At 37.8% G+C, this 22,257-nt stretch overlaps 1 protein-coding gene across 1 annotated transcript in view; it reads left to right on the forward strand.

Annotated features, from left to right (window-relative positions):
• TNKS (tankyrase) overlaps positions 1 to 22,257 on the forward strand; it is a 108,186-nt gene that overhangs the window by 52,829 nt on the left and 33,100 nt on the right. The window contains exons 6-11 of the mRNA XM_081319394.1: positions 9,185 to 9,279; positions 10,651 to 10,717; positions 11,774 to 11,960; positions 14,119 to 14,240; positions 15,431 to 15,522; positions 15,613 to 15,691. Of these exons, the coding sequence (XP_081175520.1) occupies positions 9,185 to 9,279; positions 10,651 to 10,717; positions 11,774 to 11,960; positions 14,119 to 14,240; positions 15,431 to 15,522; positions 15,613 to 15,691 (642 nt within the window). The remainder of the gene's footprint in view (positions 1 to 9,184; positions 9,280 to 10,650; positions 10,718 to 11,773; positions 11,961 to 14,118; positions 14,241 to 15,430; positions 15,523 to 15,612; positions 15,692 to 22,257) is intronic.

Consider the following 22,257-nt stretch of genomic DNA (forward strand, 5'->3'; position numbering starts at 1 on the left):
TATTTTTTTTAACATTGGCATACCAGTAAAAGTTGCATTTGGACCTTGCATAGTTGTAACACTATTTTCACCCAAGACTGGGCCCTCTCAGAGTTCATAAAGTTGGCATTTCCCTTTGAGCCTCCTTGTTTGTCTCACTTCAGGTGGGCAAGTAGCCTTTCATTGTGTGATACAGGCAGTCTTATATCAGAACTGCCATAAAAGGTACTGCAATTAGTTGATGGTTACTCTCCTCCCTCATATAAAATTGAATGTTTAAAAATAAGTCGGATTTGTCTGTTCAGACACAATGTAATCCCAACATTTCCAGTATGGAAAGTAAAGGATATATGAAGCAACTGCCTCCCAGGATATGAAGATCACATATGTAAGTCAAGGAGATCAGTTTAGAACTCACCATATTCTCTGGAGTGCAAGGGTAGGCCGGCTGGCTGCTAAATAGTCCTCAGGTATGATGCCCAAGTGGACATTATCAAGCAAACTCACACCCACCCTAGCATTAAAGTCTTCCAGTAGGGTCACAATGGCTTTGGTGTGTTTCATATTTAGTTCTCTGATTGTCTTTTCTAATTGTACCCAGATATCAAAGGACAAGAACCTGGGGTTCACCAGTCCTGACTAATTACAGTCACATGCAGGTTAAAAGTCATAATTCAGACATGATAATTTTTTATTTATTTTTATTTTATTTTAATTCCATTTATATCCCGCCCTTCTCCGAAGACTCAGGGCGGCTTACAAGCTTAGCAGTAATTGATGAGAATGCAAAGAGAAATTTAATATGCAAAACAATTTTTGCATATAAATTGTAAAACTTAATTTTTCAGGGAAGCAAAAGAGGGGGGGGGAACCATTTCAGACATTCTTAGAGGATCATGTTATACTTAGCTGGAAAATGTTTTGCTGCGGGAGATTCAAGAACCCTGTAAAGTAGTCCTTATTTTAGTCATCAAAGAAATGAGATGATGTAGTGATCCTAGTTCCGATTCAAATTTCCAATCAACCATGAATGATCCTTGAGCCAGGTACTATACAGTATCTCAGCCCTACCTTACAAGATTCCTAGGTTATATAGCTGGAGGAAAACTGGAAGAAAAACAAGATATAAATGTTATACCTAAAGGGCCTTTTAGTTCAGGCAGGAAAAAATGACTTCTTGTTTTTTTTCATTCATTCATTCATTGTGGTATTTCAAGTCTCATCTGCAAAGTAGAACACTTGCTAATTTATACCAGTTATTTTTAAAATAACAATTTGTATAATTGTTGCTGGCAACTTCCCAGTAAAATACTTACTAAGTTTTCTCTTTTTGTTAAGGCAATTCTGTTTCAATTGTGATTCCTTAATTTTGTGCTCATTATTGTTTGAGTCCCAATTACTAATAGGTGAATAGAGGGGAAGGCTGTTCTTTTGCTTATTCTTCCTATTTCTCCACAAAAGCTGCTTGGAGATTTGGAGAAATATGTCTGAGATGATATTAAAGACTGCAATGGGCAATGTAAACAGGTAAAAATATCAGTACTTTCAGCCAAAGCTTCAGCTGGCTCTTGATCACTTCCATGAATAGATTTTTATTTTTTTTGAAAGTTGGTGAAAAGTTGTTCAGCAGCCCTCTTATCAAGCAGTTATCTTGTCCTGATGTAATTTTTCTGAAGAAACAGATTTTCTTTTTTTTTAACATTGTTGTTAATAGCATACTATACTCAACCTAGTGTTCTTGAGATGTTTTAGACTATAATCTGTGATAATTTGGTCATGTTGTTTTACGTTGGAAAAGTTGAATTTGCATGCACCATATCCTTAACCTAAAGTACAGTCAACAGTCTCTAGTACAGGGGTGTGAAACTGTCGGCCCGTGGGCCAGCTGCGTCATGCCGAAACCACGCCTACCCCAGCTCCGGCAATGGGGAAAAAGTCACAATATGTCGCAACACGTCACGTGATATTGCAAGTTTGACACCCCTGCTCTAGTAGTTGAATTCCAATTCAAATGGCCAGCCAGTTACCTAAGTCCACAAATTTATTTATTGCTCCTACATTTTTCCTCTGTTTTTTATTTTCTAGATGAATGTATCCTGATGTCTCCTGAGTATACTTGTGGGATCAGTTTACTCAGAGGAATTGCTCCCTAATGTACCTCTTGTTTCTCAGTGGTCCTGTCTGAAATTTATTTTAATCTTTCAGTAATCTCAGTATTCAAACTGAGTTGCTGTAACAGATGGTTATTCTGTTAGATTTATATTCTCTCTTTCCTACATTGGTACGGTAAGTTGGGCTGAATGATTATCCCAAAGTCACCCAGTGAGTTTTATTTATTTAGGGTAGATTTGAGCCTATTGCAATCCATATCTATCACACTGGATATTGTAAATTATTTACTTGGATTACTTGATCACACCTGTTGAGGGGCATGTATTTTTCAATTTTTGTCATTTGCACTAATTTTCTACTTTGATATGTTTCATATTGAAAAGTTACATTGTTATTTTTTTAAAAAATCTACATATTTAGGTTTCTTCATCATGGTATATAGAATTGGAAGGAACAGTCTAGTTCAGGGGTAGGCAACCTTGGCTCTTTTATGACTCGTGGACTTCAACTCCCAGAATTCCTGAGCTGGCACAGCCGGCTCAGGAATTCTGGGAGTTGAAGTCCACGAGTCATAAAAGAGCCAAGGTTGCCTACCCCTAGTCTAGTTCACAGATGGTGTCCAGTCCCATCCTCTGTGCAGAAATCTAAATCAGGGCTTTTCAACCAGTGGTATGGGTACCACCTGTGGTACATTGGCACCTGGCAGGTGGTACATGGCCATCCTAGAAAAGTGGTAGCGAGGGAGGGGAATGAGCTGAACCGGTAGTAGCACCGCAGAAGCCTGAGCGAGAGATGGCTGGAGCTGCAGGGCTGTCAGGGCTCACTGGAAGCGCCAGGATCAGTGCTACTTTCCAGCTGATTGGTGCTTCTTCGGGGCTGTCAGGGCTCAGTGGAAATGCCAGGATAAGTGCCAGGGTCCAGCTGGAGCTCAGCGCTGATCCTGGCGCTTCTGCTGAACCCAGAAGAAGCGCTGATCAGCTGGAATGTTGCAACATCTCCAGGGTCTTGTGATTTACATTCAGATGCTTGGCAACTGATTCATATTTATGATGGTCCCAGTGTCATGTAAAGTGACCAAAACCTGCTGCAACCACCCAGCAGATGGAGGGGGGGAATAAAAACCAAACTCCCCACCCCACCCCCGCTCCCAATCCTCAACAGAAATGCTCACAACAATGAAAACCTCAGACAGGAGGAAGAGCACCGCCGGGCGGGCAGGCAGGTGTCTTGCTCGGCTGTGGCTTGGGGGGCACTTTTTTCAGGGCCATTGTAACTTTGAACAGTCACTCAGCAAACTGTTGTAAGTCGAGGACTACCTGTACTTTATCACTTTTTTCCTTTTTGGGGGGGGGTCATCAAGTTTTTGACACCTTGCTAGGCAACTGGTGGTACTTGGATGTTGCCATATCCTAAAAGTGGTACAATGGGTGAAAAGGTTGAAAAGCCCTGATCTAAATCAGACTCTTCCAGTCTCTACTTGAACAATATCCAGTAAAAGATAGTTTCAGATTAGCCTTTCTGGTTGGTTGGTTGGAGTATCAACCCTCTTTTACTGTTTTTCCCCCCTTAACAATAAAGTGAAATTCATGTTCCTATAAATTGATTGATTTCTTTCATGACCCACATTTTGGGACAGTAGAGAACAGGTTTTGGTTTTCTTCTATGTAGCATCCCTTCAAGTATTTGAAGAATGGAGGGAGGCCACCTTACAACTTTAAGATTTAAATTTGTTACAAGAACTAAAAGACTTATATATCTGGCACATCAATTTGCAAAAGTGGAAGGGTGAGTTAACCTAGAGCAAAAGCCTATTATTAGGAAAGATGTGTGCTACAATAAAGCATTTTGTAGTTACCTTTTATGCTGTGGTGTTTCCAGTCCTTGGAAACGAAGAATCCCCACATTTTCCTTCATTAAATGTAATTCTTTTATTTTCTCTGACCCATCAATATTGTTTTGTTTTGCTTTATTTTCTGGGGTTTGTGTGACATATGTGACATATGCCATTTCCACTTCATCATGAAAGTCAATAAACATGTTAGAGAGTACTGGGCTGAGGACTGAATCCTGATACACTATACTCAATATCTCATCAATGTGATACTGTTGATGAACAATCTTTGAAATCAGTTTTCAGATATATTCAATTAAATGTCATATTCTCAGCTCATGCGTTATTAGTCTGTTAATAATGTTATGGGGTATGTAAAATTGTACACCAAACTCAGTATACACACACACAAACACCCACACCACACATCCACACTGAATGCAAAGTTTTCAAGATGAGGTAAGACTTTATTATGGCCATAGATCAAAAACTTTTTCATAGCAGCCACATTGGCTTGTTCAGTATTCTATTTTTCTCTTCTGGGAATTATTTGTTGTTCTGGTTCTAGTAGCTCCTTTGACAGGAACTCCAGTCCATCTTGTGTTTCTTTTCCCATTAATTTTGTCTTCTGCAGAATGTTCCTTAGTATTACTCTACATTTACTTAAATCTGTATTTCTAAAGCTGGAGATAGGATTTTGATTATATCCAAGTCTAATTTAAAGTCAAGAACTCAGGCATTACATAATCAGTTTTCTCAACATTTCTGATTTTCCAATTAATTGATCTACCACCTTCCATTATCTAATCAATGATAACTGTTCCGAGCCTTCTACCACCCTCTGGAGGACAAAGTTATCAGCAAGAGAGGTCAGGAAGAATGATGGAAGATCTTAGTGGTTTTTTAATTGTCTTACAGGCCTCAGTTACTTTACTTCACTACTGCTCCTCTAAGCTCCAGACTCTAGTTTGGGGGGGGGGGGTCAAACTGCTGGCCTGCGGGCCGGTTTCATCATATCGAAGCCGCACCCATCCCATTGCCGGCAAAGCAAAAGGAGTCGTGATATGTTGCGACCCCTCAGGTGACGTGGCGAGTTTGACACCCATGCTCTAGCTTGTGTTTATTAGAGGTAACAGTGACATCTGGAGTTGTTTTAAGATGGGCAGCTATATTGAGGGATGGAGGGATGGGAAGGAAGGCAAAGGGAGAAAGAAGAGAAAGGAAAGGAAGGGGAGAGAAAAGGAAAGTTTTCCTCTGTCTTGCCTGTTCTAAAGTGGTTAGCACCAGGGCTTTTTTCCTCATACAACGCTCAGAACGGAGTTCCGGCACCTTTTTTGGATGGAACCTTGTAGGGTAGGCAAGGCGGGTTGTATGACATGTGTGAGTTCCGGCACCTTTTTCTTTTACAAAAAAAGCACTGGTTAGCACTACATGTTAAAGAATTAGTTACCGTATTTATTCGGATAATTATTTTCAGTCAGAAAGCAGAAAGTGTTGAATGGTGTTTATGAAATTAATTTTATTACTTTTCTATGCTGTGTGAAGCAGATTTCTAGTTCTAATTAGGGACATTATATTACAAACATCTGTGATTTTGTTGACTTTAGAGGCTTTGTAAAAAAAAAAAAGAAATCCCATCCCTATTATTGGATAAAATTCTTGGATGTTTTGTAGCTCTTCCCCTAATCCTAATTGTGCCTGCAAAAGATAACGCCCAGTTGAGATCCCAAAGTCTCCAGAAAACCGTGATACAGAATTCCTTTTCTAAAATTACAATTTATTAATTCATGCTTAAATATTTAATACTGTAATTGAAAAAATTTTCAGTTCATTTACTCAGTTAACATACAGCCTTACATTTTAGGGGACTGAATATAATCTGAAATTGATCATTGCTTTCAGTGTTGTGTCCTGGGCTTTGCTAAATCTTTCTATGGATTCCACATTTACTGTGTGCCACATTAACTATGAGAATGATTAATAATCAAGTCATAGTATAGCCTTTTTTTTTTCAAGAGGCAAAAACTAAAGACTAGTCCCCTCAAAAACATTAAAGCATTAAAATGGAAGAAATGCTGAAAATTGTGGCTCCTTGAATGAATGAATGAACGAACCTTTATTGTCAAAATACAACCATGTATATACATTGAGATTGGCTGAGCCTCCCTTTGTGCCCCCACCACCACAACTCACAGTGACAACAGACCCACCATCTTGTTACACCGTGTGAGCTAATTGCACACAACACACCGGCCTCACAAGTCAATTGTACATAGAGTTATTTCCCGTTCAAGAGCCTGACAGCCCATGGATAGAAGCTGTTCTTCAGCCTGTTGGTATGGCTGGCTATACTCCTGTATCTCCTACCCGATGGTAGGAGAGTAAAGAGGTACCGGCCAGGGTGTGAGTCATCTTTCTTGTTAAAAGATTCTTGAAGTCAGGTTTCTGTAGCATGTTAGCTCTATAATTTTGTACAGGCTGAGAGGAAGAACTCACATGGAAAACCCAGTGATATTGTGATCCTGGTGTCTTGAGTTTTTACATAATATGCTGGTGATGGGAAGCTATTTTAGTCTTGGTGCCAGAAGTACAATACTATACTTGCCGAATAGGCAATAGGCGTCTTCAGAGTATACAGTGGGGCAAAAAAGTATTTAGTCAGCCACCAATTGTGCAAGTTCTCCCACTTAAAAAGATGAGAGAGGCCTGTAATTTTCATCATAGGTATACCTCAACTATGAGAGACAAAATGGGGGGAAAGAATCCAGGAAATCACATTGTAGGATTTCTAACGAATTTATTTGCAAAATATGGTGGAAAATAAATATTTGGTCAATAACAAAAGTTCATCTCAATACTTTGTTATATACCCTTTGTTGGCAATGACAGAGGTCAAACGTTTTCTGTAAGTCTTCACAAGGTTTGCACACACTGTTGCTGGTATTTTGGCCCATTCCTCCATGCAGATCTCTAGAGCAGTGATGTTTTGGGGCTGTCGCTGGGCAACACGGACTTTCAACTCCCTCCAAAGGTTTTCTATGGGGTTGAGATCTGGAGACTGACTAGGCCACTCCAGGACCTTGAAATGCTTCTTACGAAGCCACTCCTTCATTGCCCAGGCGGTGTGTTTGGGATCATTGTCATGCTGAAAGACCCAGCCACGTTTCATCTTCAATGCCCTTGCTGATGGAAGGAGGTTTTCACTCAAAATCTCACAATACATGGCCCCATTCATTCTTTCCTTTACACGGATCAGTCGTCCTGGTCCCTTTGCAGAAAAACAGCCCCAAAGCATGATGTTTCCACCCCTATGCTTCACAGTAGGTATGGTGTTTTTTGGATGCAACTCAGCATTCTTTCTCCTCCAAACACGATGAGTTGAGTTTTTACCAAAAAGTTCTACTTTGGTTTCATCTAACCATATGACATTCTCCCAATCCTGTTCTGGATCATCCAAATGTTCTAGCAAACTTTAGACGGGCCCGGACATGTACTGGCTTAAGCAGGGTGACACGTCTGGCACTGCAGGATTTGAGTCCCTGGCGGCATAGTGTGTTACTGATGGTAGCCTTTGTTACTTTGGTCCCAGCTCTCTGCAGGTCATTCACTAGGTCCCCCCGTGTGGTTCTGGGATTTTTGCTCACCGTTCTTGTGATCATTTTGACCCCACGGGGTGAGATCTTGCGTGGAGCCCCAGAACGAGGGAGATTATCAGTGGTCTTGTATGTCTTCCATTTTCTAATAATTGCTCCCACAGTTGATTTCTTCACACCAAGCTCCTTGCCTATTGCAAATTCAGTCTTCCCAGCATGGTGCAGGTCTACAATTTTGTTTCTGGTGTCCCTCGACAGCTCTTTGATCTTGGCCATAGTGGAGTTTGGAGTGTGACTGTTTGAGGTTGTGGACTGGTGTCTTTTATACTGATAACAAGTTCAACCAGGTGCCATTCATACAGGTAATGAGTGGAGGACAGAGGAGCCTCTTAAAGAAGAAGTTACAGGTCTGTGAGAGCCAGAAATCTTGCTTGTTTGTAGGTGACCAAATACTTATTTTACCGAGGAATGTACGAATTAATTCATTAGAAATCCTACAATGTGATTTCCTGGATTCTTTCCCCCCATTTTGTCTCTCATAGTTGAGGTATACCTATGATGAAAATTACAGGCCTCTCTCATCTTTTTAAGTGGGAGAACTTGCACAATTGGTGGCTGACTAAATACTTTTTTGCCCCACTGTAATAGCCAAGTAGGACCTATTGTGTCTTGAATTGCAGAGAAGAGAGAAGTTTATATTAGCCACAAATACCATAAACCAGGCACAGAAGACTGTCTGACTTTTGCCCTGGTAATTGAGTTTCTTTAGGGATCTTCTCCCTAGTCCAAGGGTAGGCAACCTTGGCTCTTTTATGACTCGTGGACTTCAACTCCCAGAATTCTTCAGCCAGCCTGGCTGAGGAATTCTGGGAGTTGAAGTCCACGAAAAGAGCCAAGGTTGCCTACCCCTGCCCTAGTCTTTCTATAGGATAATCCAGAGGAGTAAAGCCTGGTATTCTGGGGAAACCTGGCAAAAGCAGGAAAGAGAAACCTCCAGAAAAATATTGGCTGCCATAAAATAGCAAGCAGGGTAAATTGTATGTGTAAAGTATATTTTAAAGCTGTTTTTTCCATATTTAAAATATACTGCTCAAAAAAATAAAGGGAACACTTAAACAACACAATGTACTGTATTTAATAGTAGGATGTCTTATCTTGTGTTCCCTTTATTTTTTTGAGCAGTATATATTTAGTTGATCTAAAGGTTGTAAAGGCCATTTTTTTAATGTTTAAAAGGATTTAAATGTTCATGTTATTCAGTACTAAGAGCTAAGAATTTTATTCTTCAGATTTTTTAATGTATTGTTTTGAAAACAAAATGACAGAGAAACAAAAAAGTGAAAGCCAAAAATAAAAATACATGGTCAAAGAAAAAAATATCATAGATAGATTTTTTTTAAGAAAAAAAGTAAACAAATACAAAGAAAAAAGAAAATTATATTACTTCTAGCCTTTGGTAAGTCTACCCACCCCCTTTTTTAAAAAAGAAAAAGAAATCCTGTCCATTTCAAAAAGTATTTTGCCATACAAAAACTGCAATTTGAGTTAAGTAATTTGATCATACAAACTCAGCTGGCATTGTTACTTGTAATTATTGTATATTATCAATATGAAGACTTGGTTTACTTGGAATATGCTTATGTTCTTTAATTGCTGTCTCTTATTACAGTCTACCCCATTACATTTGGCTGCAGGATATAACAGAGTTCGTATAGTCCAGCTTTTACTTCAGCATGGTGCTGATGTCCATGCAAAAGATAAAGGGTACGTAAAATCGTATAATTTGGTTTTGATAGTGTTAATATGATGTAAGAGGAGTATGGGTGAAAGCACTTTTTCATAATGACATTTACACAGATTCATAGTTACTGTTTTGAAGCCAGGCAAAACTCTTCCCTTCCCCCAAAATCATTTAAATCTGGTTGCATTTATTTAAATTTTGTGCATCTTTGCAATCTCTGTTTCCTTCATTATCCTCTCTGTTGTTGTTGGTTTTGCTTTCCACCTTAGCATATTTTATTGCAGTGTATATTTGAATTAATAATATTCTGTGAGCCATTCAGATGAATCTTGTGTGATTAGCAGTAAAAATAAGATAGTGATTTGAGTAAAAGTGGAATATAGACAAATTCATGGGAGTAAACCATAGATTTGCATGTATTCATGTTGCCACTATCTCTTATAAGATCTGAACTGTCCGCATAGTAGTCTTTTCTCCATATTTTAACTGTTTTAACTGCCCTGTGAACCGCCCTGAGTCCTTCGGGAATAGGGCGGTATAAAATTTAACAAATAAATAAATAAATTTAAATGTTAAATAAAATATACCATTTGTTTATGGCCCAGATATGGGGAAGATATTTAGACAGTAACTAAATAGGGGATTGGACTTGATGACTTCTTGGATCCCTTCCAACTGATTCTATTCTATTAATTTAATTTAAAATATTCAGTTGTATTTGTAAATTTGCTGTATTCCTTTTCCTTGTCTATGAATGGCACGGATAGCCTGTTTTAAAGTTCTGTTGTATTTGTCAACTTATTTAAAAAGTATTGAGTCCTTGAATGAGCTTAATTTTTTTCTGCAGTATTCAAATTTAATATATTCTTGGAAGGCATGTTAAATAGTTCATGTAAGACTGAAGCAAGGTATTTTTTTTTACCTAACTGGTTTATTTGAAAGTTTGAGCTTTTTCCAAGAAACAAACCATGTTTCGGTTTTAGATGGTATATCGCTATTCCAACTTTTGTTTGAAACTGGTTCATGGAAGTTGGCTTATTTTACTCATGTTTTTTATGTCTGAAATTCTGAGTGGAATAAAAATATAAAAACTAGGAAATAGTCCTTTAGAATGTATGTAAAACATGTCCTTCAATGAAATGTAACTGTATACACGTAGCAGTAAGACAAACAATAAGACCAGAATAGGGGACAAACAAAAGAACCCTTAGAAAAATGCCACCCCTAGACTTATGCAGGCAGGAATCATTAGAACTGTGCAAAGCTTTAAAAATAAACAATTTGCCAAATGCATTAGGCCAAGCAAAATACTAAAGCAGATAAAATATATGGTGCAGTGTAGTAAGAATTATTTTTCTCAATAGTTAAACAATGTTTTATTTTCTTTGTTATAGTGGACTTGTGCCTCTACACAATGCATGTTCCTATGGACATTATGAAGTTACAGAATTGCTGTTGAAGGTGATTTAAGTTAATAATTATGTAATTATGTGAAGACTGTCATTAACGTGTTATTCTGTTTACAAATTATAGGTTGTATTGCATGTGAGATAATTTGTATGCCTTTGTGATGTTGATAAAGAAAATAGAGACCTCCCTGTTCCATATTTTAAAAGGCCACTTCTTATTTGAAATAATTCGTCATTAAAGAACACTTAAGGCTGTCACCAATTTTACTAAATTATAAAAAAAAACCACCCCAAAAACCTTTTACTAGAACTCTGGGCTAATTTTACTAAGTCAGAAATGATATTCCTATTCTATTTTCTCATTTATATTGTAGAATAGATTTATTTATTTAGAAAATTTACATGGCTGCCTAACTTAAGTGAATAACTATTAAAAAAATAAAATTAAATGGAATATAAAGAGCCAAGGTATTTTGCAAGTAACTCATAGCCCCCAAAACTCACATAGTAGATTTCTTTAGCAGGCAGGCCATAACACCTGAAAGAAAAGCCAGGCTTTGATGGCCTTTTGCAATCCAGCAAGCCAGGGCCATCCAATTTTTTTGGGAGGGGGGGAGTGGAGGGGAGGGCACAGGGACTGTTTCATTGGGCAGGCACCATGACAGCAAAGGCATGTCTCCTGAATGCCACAAGATGGCACTGTTTCATAGAACAAGCACTATTGTACTTGCCCCAAGCCAGTCATCAGGTTTGTGTTTTTTCAAGTTGAGAAATAAAGGGCTCTCATATATTTGTGTGTGTGTGTGTGTGTGTGTGTGTGTGTATCGAGTTATTGTAATTTGTCTATTATACCAGTTAATTTTTGTAAACAAATCTCATGTGTTAATCTCACTCTTTTGACATCAAGCAGAATACATTTGTTCAGATAATGAAATAAAATGATTAAACTACTTCATATATGTTAGATAGAAATTCTAATAATAAGATTTCTATCACATGACAAATAACCAAACCTGGTGTATTTAAAACTAAAAAAATAATTGTAATATTGACACAACATAAAATGCCTGTTGTCTTTTCCTCCTGTTAACGTGTTCCTGTTCCTTAGCATGGAGCCTGTGTTAATGCAATGGATCTCTGGCAGTTCACTCCATTACATGAAGCCGCTTCCAAGAATCGTGTGGAAGTTTGTTCTCTATTACTCAGCCATGGTGCAGATCCAACATTAGTCAACTGTCATGGCAAGAGTGCTGTGGATATGGCACCAACACCTGAGCTCAAAGAGAGGCTCACCTGTAAGTATTACTATGTGCAAGGTTTTATCATTCTCAGCAAGACTACAGAATTCATTATCTTTTCTGCAGTATTAAAAATGATACTCTGTTTTTTAAAGGAAAGCTGATCTGTTATCTCACCTTCAGTTGATGAATTTTTTGGTAACATTGGAAAAATTTAAAGGATTTATGCCTATGTATTTTATGGTATTTCATCATATAGTACAAAACTTATCTATTCGAACAAGCCGGCCTGGTCTGATGGGTTTGGGGTTTTAACATTGTTTTTAACTAACTTACTACATTGGGCACAATCATTTAACTTTAAATCTTGTATCCTGTATTCTTATTTTTATTGCCCTGTACACCGCCCTGAGTCCTTCGGGAGAAGGGCGGTATATAAATCAAATAAATAAATAAATATTTATTAATATAAATTTATTTATGCGGCCACCCATTTCAGTACTATGACTCCAGGAGGCTATCAAAAATTAAAAATTACAATGTAAGTAAAATACGTAACTAAAGCACAGGGTGGCTACCAAAGATACCACATACCAGCAGTGTTGGCTGAATTTCTTTCTCAACTCCTATGCCCAAGAAAATAGCCTGGTCTTCAAGACTTTTCTAAAAGTGAGCATAATCGGGACCAACCTAACCTTATCAGTTACAGAGGTAAGGTTTTAATTTCTAGCATAATTCACCATCACTTCCTCATTATTGGGAACAATAAAACTTACAAAACAAAGACCTAGGAACTTTGTAGAACTTAAGATGTTTTTGGTCCAGCTTTGTGGTGCCACATTGTTCAGTCAGTGCTAAAAAGAAGCGTATCAATAGGAGTATTAGCAGTGTTCTGTCTAATGTTTTCAGCAGTGCTGTTGTCTCAGATACTCAGATAACTAATAATCATTGAAAACATTAAGTTTCCATACATTAATTGTCCTTCCATACTTTTCCAACTGACTCATATAGGTATCACTACATATCTTGTGTGACAATTTCCTTAATTTCATAAAGCACTGAGTCAGGTGACGTTCCTTTTTGTCAGTCTTGTATCGCCTGTTCTCAGCTATCCATTTCTACTGTTGATTTTCTCCATAACAGTACATAATTGTCTATTTTGCTCTTATGACTCCACATCTTATTTACAATTTCCATCTTTTCTGGTCTAAAAAAAATCCCAAATGAAAAATTTGCTGATAGGATAGCTCCACCATCTCTTTGATTATCTGCTTCCTTTCCATATATTACACTCCCTCCTCATTTAGCAACCATATTCTAATGACTAGTGCATAACCAAAATGATCACAAAGTGATTGAAAGAGAGAGAAAACACCGAAGATAACTTAATTACTGCTGTTTCATTCAGATAAAGTTCTCTTGTACAATATCCCTTTTCCCCCTTCGGTCAGAAAATGATTTTTAATATTCACATATTATTGTATTTTTATTATTGTATTTATTATTTTATTTTTATAGTTGCAAATTGTTGCTAATCAAAGTGACCACTAAATGAGAAATGGCTGTATTTCACACTCTGAAAGCTGTTTTTGAAATGCGTCAACTTGAAATGTATATATCGCATTTTAAATGTGACCATGGGAATAGAAAGACCTATTTATAGTTTTTATTTTCATTCTTTTCCTAATGAATCCCCAATGTGGGATTTGCCTTTTCATAGTTTTGCACACTGAATTTTAATTGAGTTGTTTGCTACACTCTCAAGATTCTTTTCTAGATTAGAGATTCAGTCAGGTTATATGTGAAGATGTTATTATTTTTTTCTTCCTTTTTTGGCATTTGCGTATCCTGAGCCACGTTTGCAATTTTAATATCTCTTTTTCTGTTTTAGAATTTTTTGTCATCCATTTTTGTTTTGACTACCTTATTTATTTGGTGGTGTCAGAACAACTGAAATCACCTTCAGAGACTATCAGAGAAACTATATCTGCAGTAACGTTATTTTGCACTGAAAACTATTTTGATTAAAAACTGCCTTTACCTCTTAAATCATGGGTGTCTTTCTGTCTTTCACAAGCGTTACTTGAGAGAATATACAGGGACAGTCCATTAGAGAATTTTTTCCCCTTCTATATTATTTTTCCACACCACTGTTATAAATCTGGTTTTACAAGAGATATTTATCACCTATAACTGTGTTTTTCCCCTTCTGCAGATGAATTCAAAGGACACTCCTTATTACAAGCAGCAAGGGAAGCTGATTTAGCCAAAGTCAAGAAAACACTTGCCTTGGAGGTCATTAATTTTAAGCAGCCACAATCTCATGAAACGGCACTGGTGAGATCATGCTTTAGCTTTAGCTTGCTTTAGCTGTGTATACATTTTAAGATTTTCTAATCATACCAATAGTTACACATAGAGTTTCAACTATGAGAAATTAATGCTTGACCTGCTATTGATTTAATGCATATTAAGAAAAAATTCTGAAAGAAACATGTCTTCTATTGATCCAAAAAATTGTTTTCTTTTTTCTCTGAAGTGTATTGTACAGTCCCTTCAATATTTTATGTCTTCTGTGAAAGTAATCTGTTCAAATGTAATCACAGTATAATTGGGATATTGGAATAGTATTGGGGAGACCCAGGTTTAAGGCCACATTTGGCTATGTAAATTCAATGGGCAGTTTCAGACCAACTGAAAAACTCATCCTTCCTGTATAAACTACTACTATGAGATTTTGTTATTAAGGGAGACCTCCTTGTCAGAGACCTACAGTCATTTGAAGTAAAAGTGGGATAAAACATAATGCTATTGTTATGATTAATGGAAGTAATAGTAGCAAAGCTTATCTTTTTGCATAGTTCTTTGATTCAGTGTGTGAAAAAAGGAAGGAGAGCTGAAATTACTATTTTACCTCTCATTCTCTCTTGAGTCGCAAATACAGTAAATCCTGATTGAAATCTGGCTCCCTCAGGTACAAAACCTAACAGATTAGTTCCTCTCCAGAAAAAATATAAATAAAACCAGTCTACATAGTAAGCATTAAACTTATTCTAATTTGTTCACAATGCCTTTGGAGCACTGATGGAAACCTGCTGGCTAGGTGTATGTAGGGTTTTGGCGGTTGTTCTCTTGTGCTTATTTCAATTTTTGGGTTTTTATAGATACCAATGGAAAGATCATAGACCTACCAGCTGAGACGTACAAGCCAGGCTGAAATAAACCAAGGATATTTAATGAAGTGACTGAAAAAGATTTGTTCACATGGCTCGTGTGGTCCTAATGTTTGAGGAAAGAACATAGACAGCTTAGAAATAGGGGAGATCATGTAAATTATGCTTTACTAGCGCCATACTCTTAAGTTACATGGACATAATTTTATTTTGCTTATGTATGTATTTACTTATTAAATTTCTCTGCTACCCATCTCACTAATGCAGCAACTCTGAGTGGCTTACCTTTTATTATATTATATATTACATTGTATTACAACCTTCTCATTATATACAATGCTGTCTCTTTTGCAGCACTGTGCTGTGTCTTCTCTTCACCCTAAACGGAAGCAAGTCACTGAATTACTGCTTCGGAAAGGAGCCAATGTCAATGAAAAAAACAAGGAGTATGTTTATTCTTTGAAATTGCAATATTTGCATTTAGATGGAATGGGCAAGCTTTGAGACCTGTTAATCTTATCTCTTTTCCAATCTAGTTTCATGACTCCTTTGCATGTGGCTGCTGAACGAGCACACAATGATGTTATGGAAGTCCTTCATAAGCATGGAGCTAAGGTAAATATTGTTCGGTATTTTAAATTATGCAGTGGATGGGAAGAGTGGTCTTTTGTGTAATCTCTCTTGTGTATGATAAGCAGCTGTGACTCCTGCTTAATCTAATAATAACATGGATACCTCTAGCCCTGGTGACCCACCCAGATTGGATCCAGTAACATGGATAGCTGTTTCAGGAGTGGACACTCAGCATTTTATATTGTTCCTTAGAGAATTTGAATAAATGAACTTTGGAAATATCATATTGTATCTATTTCCTGGACAGATTTATTTGTCAAATGTGTTTCTGAAATCTTCTATTAGCTTCTAGGACCTGGGTTTTAAGGGTTGGGGGGGGGGGAGAAAGGTCTTTATTTTTTATTCATCTCTACTTGATACAGAATTAATATAGAAGTCTGTTTTGATTTAAAAGAATTCAGACAAAACATTTCTTTTTATTTTTCTGCTAAATTCATTCATAATGCATAATGCAGTTAGATGCTTCTCATTAGTTTTAATAAACAAAATCCTATGATTATTTTCCTGATGTTGCCATAGCAGTGTTAGATACAATAATATAGAAAGATATACAATCTTCATCATATATGCTAATCTGTTCCTACTCCTGACATTGTTCTGGCTTTCTGTTTTAATCAAGCAGTATGCTAAGTAAGTGCTAATTAAATCTTTGGGATCATGTGATAGTAAGACTTTTAAAAAAAATGTGGCTATAATTCTCACTGTGATGGTTAGTTATTCATTTCCTTTTAATACATTTCAAGTGAAATTCAATAAATTAATCAGTAGCATTTTCAAAGTCAGTTATGCATAAGATCTGGTATGTGTTTGCAACTCCTGCCCTTCTTCATAGCTTGGAAAATATACTGCTCAAAAAAATAAAGGGAGCACAAGATAAGACATCCTACTATTAAATACAGTACACTGTGTTGTTTAAGTGTTCCCTTTATTTTTTTGAGCACTATATATTTTCCTTTTAAATAGTTGCGGAAGCTACTGCATTTATATGCCTACGTAAAGTGAAAGACTTGCTGAAGACTTGCTCAGCCCTATTAGTCATTTATTCTGTTAGGTACTTGAGACAACATATTAGAAAAGAAAATTTTGATTCAGTTAATGAATGGATTTCTAAAAAGTGAATCGGTTTATCATATTCATTGATGTATCCTTCAGAAGAATCAAATATCTTTCCGTTCATTAATTTTGAACCAAGTATAGGCTTCCTAATAATTCTTTCTAATAATTTAATTTGACGTTTTAAGTTGTCATTAGCTATATAACCCGTACCAATCGGGTTTCAGGCCCGGACACAGCACGGAGACGGCATTGGTCGCGCTGGTGAATGATCTCTGGAGGGCAAGGGACAGGGGTTGTTCCTCTGTCCTGGTCCTATTAGATCTCTCAGCGGCTTTCGATACCATCGACCATGGTATCCTGCTGCGGCGTCTCAGGGGGTTGGGAGTGGGAGGCACCGTTTTACGGTGGTTCTCCTCCTACCTCCAGGGCCGCTCGCAGTCGGTGTTGACGGGAGGGCAGAGATCCGCCCCGAGGCCTCTCATTTGTGGAGTCCCTCAGGGGTCGGTTCTCTCGCCTCTCCTGTTCAACATCTATATGAAGCCGCTGGGCGAGATCATTCGTGGCTTCGGGGTGGGGTATCATCAGTACGCTGATGATACCCAACTTTTTCTTTCCACCCCGAACCAACCCAGTGATGCCCTCGCCGTGATGTCCCGGTGCCTGGAGGCGGTTCAGGTCTGGATGGGGAGAAACAGGCTTCGTCTCAATCCCGCCAAGACTGAGTGGCTGTGCATATCGGCGTCTCGGGCTAACTAGGTTATTCCACCTCTAACGATGGGGGGTGAGGTGTTACCCCCCGTTGATAGGGCTCGCAACTTGGGCGTCCTCCTGGATTCACGACTCAATTTTGAAGATCACATAGGAGCCGTGACCAGGGGGGCTTTTGCACAGGTTCGCCTGGTGCGCCAGTTGCGTCCCTATCTGGACCGAGACGCCCTACGCACAGTTACTCATGTGCTTGTGACCTCCCGTTTGGACTACTGTAACGCTCTCTACATGGGGCTGCCCTTGAAGACCACTCGGAGGCTTCAACTGGTGCAGAATGCGGCCGCGCGAGTTGTAATGGGGGTCTCCCGATACTCCCATGTAACACCTCTACTCCGCGAGCTGCATTGGCTTCCGGTTGCCCTCCGGGTGAAATTCAAGGTGCTGGTTATCACCTATAAAGCCCTACATGGCCTGGGTCTGGGGTATTTGAGGGAACACCTGCTGCCGGCATCAAGTGCCCTTCGCCCAGTGCGCTCCCACAGGGAGGGTCTGCTCAGGGTCCCACCGGTAAGAGATTGCCGGCAGGTGACACCCAGGGATAGGGCCTTCTCGGTGGGGGCGCCTGCCCTCTGGAACCAGCTGCCAGTGGAGCTGAGGACTGCCCCCGACCTCCGATCATTCCGCCGGGGCCTGAAGACCTGGCTCTTTGAGCTCTCGGGCCCAGGCTGAGGAGAAATTTATTTTAATTGGGGTTTTTAATTGTACAGGGTTGGTTTAATCTTTTTTAAATTGGTTTTTTAACTTTTGTATGGTTGATTTTTAACTCCCTGTAAACCGCCCTGAGTCCTCAGGGAAAGGGCGGTATATAAATGCAATAAATAATAATAATAATAATATATGGATGCTATAATTGCATATATAGTAAGCACGGGGCGGGGGGGGCATTTCACAGCATACCTATTTTATGTGCTCCTAAATTTCTTCAAACCTTTCTGGAAAGCTGACTTACTCACAAACCACGCTTCTAGTACATTCAGATTACTATTGAGATTATATATAAAGTTTGAGAGAGATGCATCAGGTTCTGGTGATGATATCTAACCAACAAGATATTAGAGAAATCAAAGGTCTTGTGATAACTCCTAGCTCTACTATTAAGAGTAATGTGCTTAGCTAAGATTACAATTCTTAAATACAGTCTATTGTGCATAAGATTATGAAAAAGTAAACTGTTATCTTGGATTGTAAATGAAGGGGAGAAAGAGAATGCACAATTCAGCAGTGCCCAGGATGTTTACAGTTTGCATATAAAGTAAGTGTATTTGTCTATCAAATACTACAGCTTGTTAGAGTTTTAACTTCAACAATGCTTTAACTGTGTGTAAGACAGGTGCACTATAATTTAGGGGTGTATTATATAAATGCTATTCTCCAGCTTTCTCTTGTAGACATCGTTTTAAGCAGGTTTTATAGGACCATAAAATACTTTGATACAGACATTTGCAAGTGTACTGGATTTCTAAGCAGCTGTTCACTTTTTCTATTTTTCTGTTGGGAAGCATTTTAGGAAAGTTCCTTTGCTCATATTCAAATGGCAAAATGGTTCTGTAATTGTTCATTCAGGTTGTTAATTATAATGAGTTTCCCAAGTGAGCATCTTGCTGATTTAATGCTGTGTCTGGCCACTGGATGCTCTGAATATTTAACTGATGATAGAGAATTTTCAGTTTATGGTCTCATTAATATAAAAAATCTCAAAATTGATTTACTTTGTTCTAAGTACAGATATAGCAAAACAAATTCAAATAGTCATAAAATCTACTAATTAAAATACAACAATATTTTTTTAAAAAATTGGAAGGATATCTTGTTTTTAAAATCCTGGCAAATTAGAATTTTGTTTAATGGCAGAATGACTGCTGTCCAGTCACATGATGCCTCAACGTATGACCATAATTCTGAGCTCAATTATGGCCATAAGTCAAGGACTACTTGTAAAGGAAGTAGTCCACATTCAGACAATCTTTTTGTATCCAGACACTGCATTGCCTGCGTGCTTGCTTATTAGTGGCTATGGAAAGCAGTAGGAAAAATTAAAGTCACACAAATGGGGAAAGATGGGACATTGATGTATAAATATTGGGGTGGAAAGGAGAAATTACTTTACATATTGAGCCCTAGTGATGATGTGCACATTCTTCATCTTAGCAGGGGTTGAGATAACTTAATGCCAATATCAGTCCTAGGAATCCCAAAACATGAAACAGCGCTTTACATATTAGGAAGTCTGATTTCATTCTTTTTAATACAGATAGGAACTTGAAATTGTGATGTAAGATTTCTAGTATTTTGCCATTTTTGTTTGCTTAGCTTTAATAAGGTCACATTAAATTTCTGTTAAATTTCTGTTAGATAACTATCAAGTCATTTTCTAATATCTTGTGTTCAGTATCCAACAGAAGCTTCCAGCCCAACTTCATGTCACCTATCTGAGGAGAAAATACTTGAGAATTTCTCTTTATATCCTCATCTTTAGAAAACAGATAATTTGAAAATTGACAAAATCAGTAATACACAAATGTCAAACTGTTGTTCCACTGCTAAATTGATACAGATGTTGGCAGAACACAATGCTATACTGCATAATGACTGTTGCATTGCTGCAGAATAACATCCAGATTGACCAAGAATTTTGGGACATTAAAGTTAAGCTCATCTGATAGGCACCAGATTGGAGAAGGCTGCTTTAAATTATGTATGTTATCATAAGAAAACCAATGGGGCATTGCAGCCATTTTCATTTAAGACTAACAAATGTGACCATGTTATCCATCAATCTGTTTTGTTTCTGGCAGTTGGAGTTTTAATGTGAGAGGCACAAATTGGATTTTGCTACTATAAAATATTTTCCACTGTCCATTTCATAATAGTCAATTAATATTGGGAATATTGTAATTGAGAACTCATATTTAGAACATTTAAATATATAGCAAGTATAATCCTTATTGCTAACAAGAAAAAGCAGATATTGTTTTTGCTTTCTTTTGGGTGTAGGATGATAGAAAATAGTTGTTTCTTGTAAGGGATAAATTGAAATTTAGGAAAAACAAGCAATCAGAACAATAAGCAACAATGGAGAGAATGATAGCTTCTATTGCCTTTAGCAAGAAAATTACTGCAAAACTTTCTCTTTTAATGGCACATAGCTCTAATTTAAATGTGCATGGCTTCCAGTTATAAACCGTAATAATACATTATCTCCTTTTTAGAGATAAAGTTAATGACTTGTGTTACATTCCTGACAGAGGCAAATAATTTCCTAATTTTATTTTATTTTTTAAAAAAAGCACATCTCTTGATTAAAAAAAACCAAACTCTTGATTTTGGGCAAGCTTTTGTGTTATTACTGGTCTTTGTTGTGTACTAAAGTCCAAAGAAACTTTAATGGAATACACTTGGAGTAAGGATCCCTTTAATTTATGGAGGCCTAATGAAGTGCTTGGAATATTTCAATTTTCATTATAAATATATGATTTTTCATTTATGAAAAATGAATTCAGTGGTAGAAAAATACAATATTTGTATTGTAAGAACAAAAAATGCCCATTGCAGACAATGAGCTTAGTTAATGACAGTGGTGATTCACTTAACAACCACCACCAAAAAAATTGTGGTAAAAAAAATTTAATGACCGTAATTCCAGGCTCAATTACGAACGTATGTTGAGGACTACCTGCATATCTAATAAACAGTACTAACCACATACATTTAAATACAAATTCTGTTTGGAATTGAGTATTTACCTATAGCAGAATTGGAGAAATGAAGAAACAGTAGAAGTTACCCTCTTAGGCTCAAAAACTCACAGGAATACTCATTGCATCCAAGAATTAGATATCTGCTACTTGAGGCATGCCGGCAATGGGGTGGGTGCGGTTTCGGCGTGACGCATCCGGCCCGCGGGCTGGCAGTTTGACATGCCTGCTATAGCAGATCTATAAGAAGTTATAATGCAAAGATTCCACACAAACATAAAAGGTAGTGTTATTAAGGCCATGGTTTTTCCCAATTGCAATGTAAGGCTATAAAAACTGAGCAGTTAAAAAGTCTGACCAATGAAAAATGAATGCCTTTCAGCTGTGATCTGGAAGAAACCATTGAAAATACCTCTGCGAAAAGACAGTGTCATTCCAGTATGGAATGAAGTAAAACCCAGCTGTTCTCATTGCACTGCTTTGTTTCACTGTTGTTCTACCATGTATCTCACTGCTACCACATTTTTTAAAAAATAAATTTTAAATTTATATATCGCCCATCTAACCACAAGGTGACTTTGGACAGCTTACAACGTTAAGAAATATAGAACAATACAAAAACATGTACATAATCAAAATCAAACACTATAAAATGCAAATTATCAACTATATAACTAAAAGATGGATAAGAAAGAAGTAGGATGGGGGGGGGCAGGATCTGTTATTAGCCTACTCCAGCATGCTGCTTCCCTATCGAAGCTCCAGGCCAGCTGGCAGAGCCAGGTCTTCCAAGCTCTTACGGAAGATCAGGAGAGTGGGAGCTGACCTGACTTGGGGCAGGGTGGGGGGGGGGGCAAGATGTTCCAAAGGGCAGGAATGACAGCAGAGAAGGCTCTTTTCCTGGTTCCTGGCAGGCGAAATTCCTTGACTGATTGGGCCTGCAGTATGCACCCTTTGCCAGCATGGGTGAGGCAGGCCAACTCCATTAGGATGAGACAGTTCCTCAAGCAACCCGAACCCATACACCAT

This window comes from Vipera berus, assembly GCF_964194415.1.
Source record: "Vipera berus genome assembly, chromosome: 2".
In the NCBI taxonomy this organism is placed as follows: domain Eukaryota; kingdom Metazoa; phylum Chordata; class Lepidosauria; order Squamata; family Viperidae; genus Vipera; species Vipera berus.